The 7,993-nt window shown below is 32.3% G+C and overlaps 1 protein-coding gene across 1 annotated transcript in view; it reads left to right on the top strand.

The window, feature by feature from the left end:
* Positions 1–4,054: 4,054 nt before the first annotated feature.
* Positions 4,055–7,993, top strand: part of LOC112483323 (coagulation factor XI-like) — a 12,822-nt gene continuing 8,883 nt past the window's right edge. Inside the window, exon 1 of the mRNA XM_025049869.1 lies at positions 4,055–4,109. Coding sequence (XP_024905637.1) covers positions 4,055–4,109 — 55 coding nt within the window. The remainder of the gene's footprint in view (positions 4,110–7,993) is intronic.

Below are 7,993 nucleotides of genomic sequence, written 5' to 3' on the forward strand. Positions count from 1 at the left end.
TATTTTTGGCATCCTTATACTATTTCATAGGTTTTAGAGATTTCATTAACTAGCTAAACCAAATTTAGGAAAATATTTGGTTTCTCAAGTATTTCTTTCATTAGAGTCTTTCTATTTCTCTCAATAGGGTTAGAGAGTTATCATTATAGTCCTTTTAGGGCTTTAAGATGGAGATGGGGTTTCATGGAGTAAACAATAAGGGATATAAGGATGTTATATAATTTCACGTATCAGTTTTCCATGAAAACCTGGCTTGGCATAAATTTGCCATTCTATTATGTTTGAGCTTCATAAAAAGCAGTGCATCACAAATGTGTGCTTTTTGTGTCACTGGAATGTACTTAATTTAAATAGGAAACTCAAGAAAGCAGCTAAGGACTCTTTGTGCCAAGATAAGCCATAAAACCTTGGCAACAGATCAAATAAAAATATCTGAATAACTGCCTTCCAGATAGAATGCCACAATAGTTTTTTGGTATTTTGTATAAAGACCTCTTCTAAGTTCAAATCCCCCTTCACTTTCTGCCCTGTGGAACAAAATACTGGCTTCCCTTATCAAAATTCTCAAATTAGTTAATATGGAGCCAAGCTTCAAATGTACCTTTACTAACTATTCCTTCACCTTCTCCTTTATAAGTTCTCTCTTTCTCTCCACATTTTCCTTTCTATAAGAGTTTTGAAAGGTTGTCCAGTAGTCCTAATCTTGAATCATCTTTCTATGTAGGCTTTCGGCCACCAGACACTGGGTATTCCACGCCTTCAGAAACCGTTTAGATGATGACATTATTATGATAGACATAAAATGAGATTCTCTCTCTCTCTGTCTCTCTAAATATTAAAATTTTCAAAGTAAACTGGCAACATTTTCCAGGTTCAGAAGATCACACTCATATTAGCAAATTGTCCCTAAACAAAGTACAATATTTCCTCTGGCACCTAAACTTCGAAATTTCGAACAGGGGCAAACTTATAATTTTATTTCTCCCCTCATCTTCAGAATATTTTTTAAAACCTATGACTCCATTTATAAACCTAAGGTCTTATTTTGCTTTTCTATGGAAAATTAGACGTCTTCTCTTTACCATAAAATTTTCTTTCTCTAAAATTTATGTGAATCAAACATATTAAAAAGTTTTTAATTTTTATTTCTTTTACATTTCCAGGGGACCAAATAGAAATCCTTAGGGCTAATCAATGCTTAATGTTATAAATGAGGAATCTGAAGCCCAGAAAGAAAGCAACTTGTCCAAGAACCCACATGTAGCTGGTTTACAGCGTTGGAGGCTGGTTTCTGCTCAAGTGACATAACTAGTAAATTAATGAATAGAGCTGAGTAATAGGACACACGCATCAGCATGCCTTTCATAGAGCTTTAGTCCTTCTTCCAGGTCAATGAGAAGGCTCTTAGAAATGTAATTAGGTGAAATCCAGAAAAGGATTTCACAAGCTTTCCTCTCTATGAACTAGTCTGACCACTAGGAGGCGCCTTCCAGGACAAAGACAATTGACCTGTTATTTTTGGATTGCCTGTGATGTGACGGGTAGACATGTCATTCACTCCCTGGATCTCCATTTGTGTTTCAGTGAGCCGAGATCTAAAGAAAGCTATGAAAGTCTCATTTTTATCATTTTTCAAAAAAAAAAAAAGTTTAATTTAAACTTTCGGTGTTTGCAAGTGAGAAAAAAAAGAGCATGGCTCCTTAGAACAAACCATATCTGCATAGACCTCTGAGGAGGTAACATTATATACAGGGAAATTGTGAGTCTAGAAGAGCAGGACACTTATGGTCCGCCCTTACCTTCTAACCACTCACTCCCAGCCCCCAACAGCTGAAATTTTATCCATCAGACTTCTCTCGGTTTTGTCTTTTTTTTTGGACTGTGAGACTCAAATCAGCCTTGAATTAATGATTAACATTAATTAACAGTTGATATTCGAAAGTACAGTTAAGTGCAACTTTGGCTAGCAGGCAAACTAAATGTGAGTTTCCCCAACAGCTAAGGCACACAAGCAAATTCGAGTTCTCTAGCTGTCTCTGTGTGTGTCATATGCTTGAATATACAGTAAAATAAGAGAAAAAATAATAATATATTGAGAAAGCAAGCAACTCTACATTTTGGATATGCATAGATTTTAAGGGCTTTCACAGACATGCTGTACAAAGAGACAATGTTACATAACATTGAGAACCAGTAAAAGTAAATACTAAAGTTAAGTGAACATTGCTTGCACAAACTTATTTAGAGAAGGATGAAGACAATTGTGGAAAAAAGAAAAACATTTTTATGAAGAATTGCATCAAACAGGTTTTTTTTTCAGGTATGGTTTCAAAATTATTATTTAGGGTTTTTCTATGACAGGGGTTTAACCAATTTTTATGATAGAAAATTATTGTTTTTTTAGACATCCAGATGCTTGAATTACATAGTTTTATTTTTATAAAAATATTTAATAAGATTTAATTAAAATTTCAAAAAGTTAAAATTTAAAATGTTAACTTTCCATAAATAAATTTTAATATTTATTTGATATAATTTGCATTTTACACTTTAATTTTAATAGATGATTTAAACAGAAAAATAATATTTGAAAACATAAAAATGATTTTAATTTTACATTAACTTTATTTTACATCTTTATGAAAATATATTCAAATTTTGTAATTTGAATACAATTGCATTTAACATTAAATTTTTTTTTTCTTTTTTATTAAATTTATTGGGATGACATTGTTAATGAAATTATATAGGTTTCAAGTGTACAGTTTAAAAACACATCATATGCATATTGCATTGTGTGTTCAACACTCAAAGTTAAATTTTCTTCTGTTATCATATATTTGACCTCCTTTACCCTTATCTACCTCTTGCCCTCCCCCGCTTTCCTCTGGTAACAGCTAAACTGTTGTCTGTATCCATGTGTCTCTGTTTGTTTGTCACGTTCGTTTGTTGCTTTCAGTTTTATATCCCACATATAAGTGAAATAATATGTTTTTCAAATTTTTCTGTCTGACTTATTTTGCTTAGCACGATTATCTCAGAATCTATTCATGTTGTCACAAATGGCAGTGTTTCATCTTTTCTCATGTCTGAGTAATATTCCACTGTATATATGTACCACATCTTTATCCAATCATGTAGTGAAGGATGCTTAGGTTGTTTCCATGTCTTGGCCATTGTGAACAATGCTGCTATGAACATTGGGGTGCATATATATATCTTTACGGATAAATGTTTTCAAATTTTGGGGGGTAGATACCCAGAAGAGGGATTGCTGGGTCATATGGTAATTTTATTCTTAGTCATTCTTACTGTTTTTCATAGTGGCTGTACCAATTTACATTTTTCACCAGCAGTGTATGAGGATTCCTTTTTCCCAAAAACGTCTCCAAACACTTGTTAGTACTTGTCCTATTGATATAGCCGTTCTACCATATGATTTCACTCATATGTGGGATATAAAACTGAAAGCAACAAATGAACAAGACAAACAGAGACTCATGGACACCGACAACAGTTTAGCTGTTACCAGAGGGTAAGGGAAAGGAGAAGGTAGATAAAGGTAAAGGGGGCTGAATATATGGTGACAGAAGAAAATTGAACTTTGGGTGTTGAAAATACAATGCATCACACATATGACATATCATTGAGTTATACACTTGAAACCTATATAATTTTAACCGTCACCCCAATAAATTAAATAATAACATTTTTAAAAAGTACACATGAATGATTGATCAATAAAATATAGTTGGGAAAAAAATAGTGAGCTGGAGGTGGAGGAGAGGAAGGGAAGGAAGGAGGGAAGAGAACCTCTTCCCATCAGTCCTAGGTTCTTCAGAACATGAAAGTGTCGAACACTGAACACAAAGCCCTGCTGAGGAATGTCCTAGGATTTGGGGAAGATAAAAATCAGCATTATGATAGGAACACTTGTGAACACTATTGAATAAAGTACTCCCCTCCCTCCCTGTTTCTTATAAACCCTGATGTCGGCAAACTAATTACAAATTCACATTTTATGTTTTAAAAATATGCACATTTTTTTCACAGGATGATTTCATTATACCAAATGATACATTTCATTTTATTTGCCTCAGTTTCTGGTGGTAAGTAGAACTTTATCTTAAGTATGGACTGAAAATAGCTTGTTTCCTGACTTGTAGATTAGAAAACAAGGCATAAACCCAAAGACAGAAATCACACCCCACTACCCCAGATTTATGGGAGAATCCTACGCCATCTACTCCAGGGAGGGAAGGAAATAAAATTGTTTTATTTATTTTCTGCTTAAGGCTCCAGGGGCTTTCAAAGCAAGGAAGGGAATTGAGGTGAAGGAATTCATAATAGTAGGAATCTATGTCTATATTTATATCTATATCTATATCCATATCTATACCTATATTTATATCCAAATTTATATTATGCATTTAAATAATATTTAAGAGCAATATTAAAAAACAGAAGTCTTGATTTACCTCATTGATTAGTCAGTTTTCCATAAAGCAGTCAGTTTAATGCAACACACACATATTGCAATTCTGGGCTGAAAAATATTATACAAATATTCTTGCAATTAGAATTTATACATTTCAATATTTTAACTACTGCTGTTAATTCTCCACTCTACATCATGTCCACTACATTTGTTTACAAACTACTTAACCAATATTCAGAAAGACATATCTGTACTACTATTTTTAGACCCCATGTTTATTCTTTATTTATGATGAAAACAAGCATTTATTTTAAAAATAGCATATATATTACAGTTAATTTCTGTTACTGTTGCTAGCATTCTATGTAAACTTTGTTTTGGCATATGTGAAAAATGGCAAATCTAGGTAAAGAGATTTGAAATAAAATAAATTCCACTGTAGTGAATAATTTTATTTTTTTGTGTGATAAGAATCTTACTAGATTATTATATTTATTCATTGTCATCATTGTGAAATAGTATTGTTAGTTCATTGATAACCAAGTCAGTGCTAACTCAATGGATATATTTCGAACACTGAACCCAACTGCATGTATACATACAAACATGTTTTACATATGCACATGGAACATTTACAAAAAAATTGACCACATACAAGGCTCTGAGGCTAATTTCAACACATTTTAAAGAATTAAAATTACATAGAGTGTGTTAACCAATTACAATGGAATTGAGCTAAAAAGAAAAAAAAAACAACTGGAAAATCCCCAAATTTTTAAAAATTAAGTTATACTCTTTTAAATAAATATCTGTCAAAGAATACATCCCAATGGAAATTAGAAAATATATTTAATTGAGTGATAATGAAAATATGACACATCAAAACTTTGTCGTGTAGCTGAATCAGTGCTGAGATCAAATGTGTAGGCTTATAGACAACCATTAGACTAGGGAAAAGGTAAAAATTAGTGATATAAGAATCCGGCTCGAGAAGGTAGAGATTAGCAAATTACATGCAAAGAAACTAAAAGGAAGAAAAAAAAGAGGCAACTGCAGAAATTAATTAAATGTAAGACAAATATATATTGGAGAAGGTCGACTCATTTTATAAAGTCAGTGGAATCTTAATAATAAAACATGACAGGGATATTATGACATTATGACAAATCATAGGCCTTTTTACTTCATGAGCATTGATGCAAATATCAAACAAAATATTACCAAACTTAACCCAGTGATATGTTTTTGTTTATGAAAAGATTATTATATTTCCACAAAGTTGGACTTATCACAGGAATGAGAATTTCATTTAGTATTCAAATATCAATAGAGGCACCACTGCCGGGTATTCCCTAAAAGAAGTGAAAGTAGAGAGTCAAATAGATGGGTTCACAGCAGCATGATTCATGATAGCAACCCAAGTGTCTATCAACGGATGAACAGAGAAACATAATGTGGATATATGTACAAAGAAATATTATTTAGCCTTAGAAAGGAACGAAATTCTGACACACGCTACAACATGGACAAACTTTGAAGATATTATGCTAAGTAAAATAAGCCAGTTACAAAAGAACAAATACCATATGATTCCACTTATATAAGATATGAAGCATAGTCAATTTTATAGAGATAGAAAGTAGAATGGTGATTGCCAGGGTTTGTGGGGAGGAGGGATGAGGAGTGAATGTTTAGTGGGTAGAGATGTTCTGAAGGGAAGATGAAAAAGTTCTAGAGATGTACATGCTACTACAATAAAAAAATAAAAATAATTTTAAAATTAATACATACAGAAAAAATTGAGAAAATTTTATTTTATTCATGATGAGAACTCAGCAAACTGGAAATAAAAGGGAACTTCCCTCATCCGTTAAATTATATCTGAAAACAAACAAAAATCCAAATAAAAAATCTTCAAGAAACTTAATACTTAATTCTGAAATATTGAGAATGTCCCCCGAGAAATTGAGAAAAAGACAAGAATTCCCACCACTATTTCCATTAAACATTATACTGGAAGTCTCAGTCAGCATAGTAAGGTATGAAAAAAAAAATAAAGGTAAAGAACTAGAAAAAAATATACTCTCATTGTTCACAGATGATATAATTGTGGACCTAGAAAAATCCAAAATAACCGATGCATAAATTATTTGAGCCAAAAAATTATATTAGCAAGAAATCTGGAATTCACAGTAAATATACAAAAACAACCAGTTGCTAGTTCTCCAAAAAAACAAATTAACCAGTATTTACTGGCACTAAGAAGCTGTATTTAGATTTTGAAATTCAATTGCCTTGTAAAATTGAAGTACCCACTTAGCAGGTGGTAAGTTCTAAGAAATTAGGCACTTTAATATTAAATATATAAAATCTATTTAAGCCACCAAAAAGTTAATAAATTCTTAAAACTAATGTTTTAAGTTTTGATTGCTCTATACTTACATACTTTCCTACAGATTTATTGGCATTTTGGTCATTACTACAATAAACATTTGTTATATTTTACTCTGCCCACAGTATTTTCATTTTTGTTATATATATTTGTGTATATAATATGTATATATTATATATATATTTTTGTCATGCATTTATATTAGATATTTAGAAGACCAAAGGCTGTGTAACAGTATTTCTCAATGAGAATTTACCAAGATCAAAAACTGCAACCTTTTATTCTGTGATTAAATAATAATGACCCAAAAATCCACAACCTGGAACATTAGATATCTCTTAGAAACAGAAAAAAAACAACTTAATTTTATGTAACTTAGTGTTTTTTAAAAAAACAAAACTTATATACGGTTTTACTTGAAGGGGATTTAATTATTTTCTAAGACTAAATTATTTCCTGTTAATACACTGGCCCATTTTAAATAATGAGGTGAGGTAGTATGTTTTCATTTCACACCAAGGCCATCCAGCGCTAATGATGGCACTGGAGCTTTTGTTTCATATAAACATGGAGTTTAGACGGAGCAGCGCAATGAGCAAAGAGAAAAGCAGGAGGCCCATTCTAGACATGGATGAGCTCCTGAGAGCATCTTTTTCCAGAAAATATATATTTTTAAATTATTTATTTATTTATTTTTATGATGACATTGGTAGACAAAATCCACTGTTTCAGCTATGCACTTTAACAATAAGGCATATACATATTTACACTGGGTGTTCGTCTCCCATAGCTAGATTTCTTTCTGTCACCACATATTTGATCCTCTTTACCCCGTCTACCTCCCTCCCCCTGCTTGCCCTCTGGTAACCTCTGGTCCATAGTCCATGTCCATGAGTCTCTGTTTGTTTATCCTGTTCGTTTGTTGCTTGTAGGCTTATATCCCACATATAAGTGATACCATGTGATTTTCAACTTTTTCTGTCTGGTTTATTTCTCTTAGCATGATTATCTCGAGTTCCATGCATGTTGTCGTAAATGGCAGTATTTCATCTCTTCTTACAGCCGAGTGATATTCCATTGTATGCACGTGCCACAGCTTCGTGCATCATAGGACACTTCGGTTGCTTCCATGTCCTTGCTGCCGTGAATACGTCTGCAATGAA

This window comes from Pteropus alecto, unplaced genomic scaffold, assembly GCF_000325575.1.
Source record: "Pteropus alecto unplaced genomic scaffold, ASM32557v1 scaffold24, whole genome shotgun sequence".
NCBI lineage: Eukaryota > Metazoa > Chordata > Mammalia > Chiroptera > Pteropodidae > Pteropus > Pteropus alecto.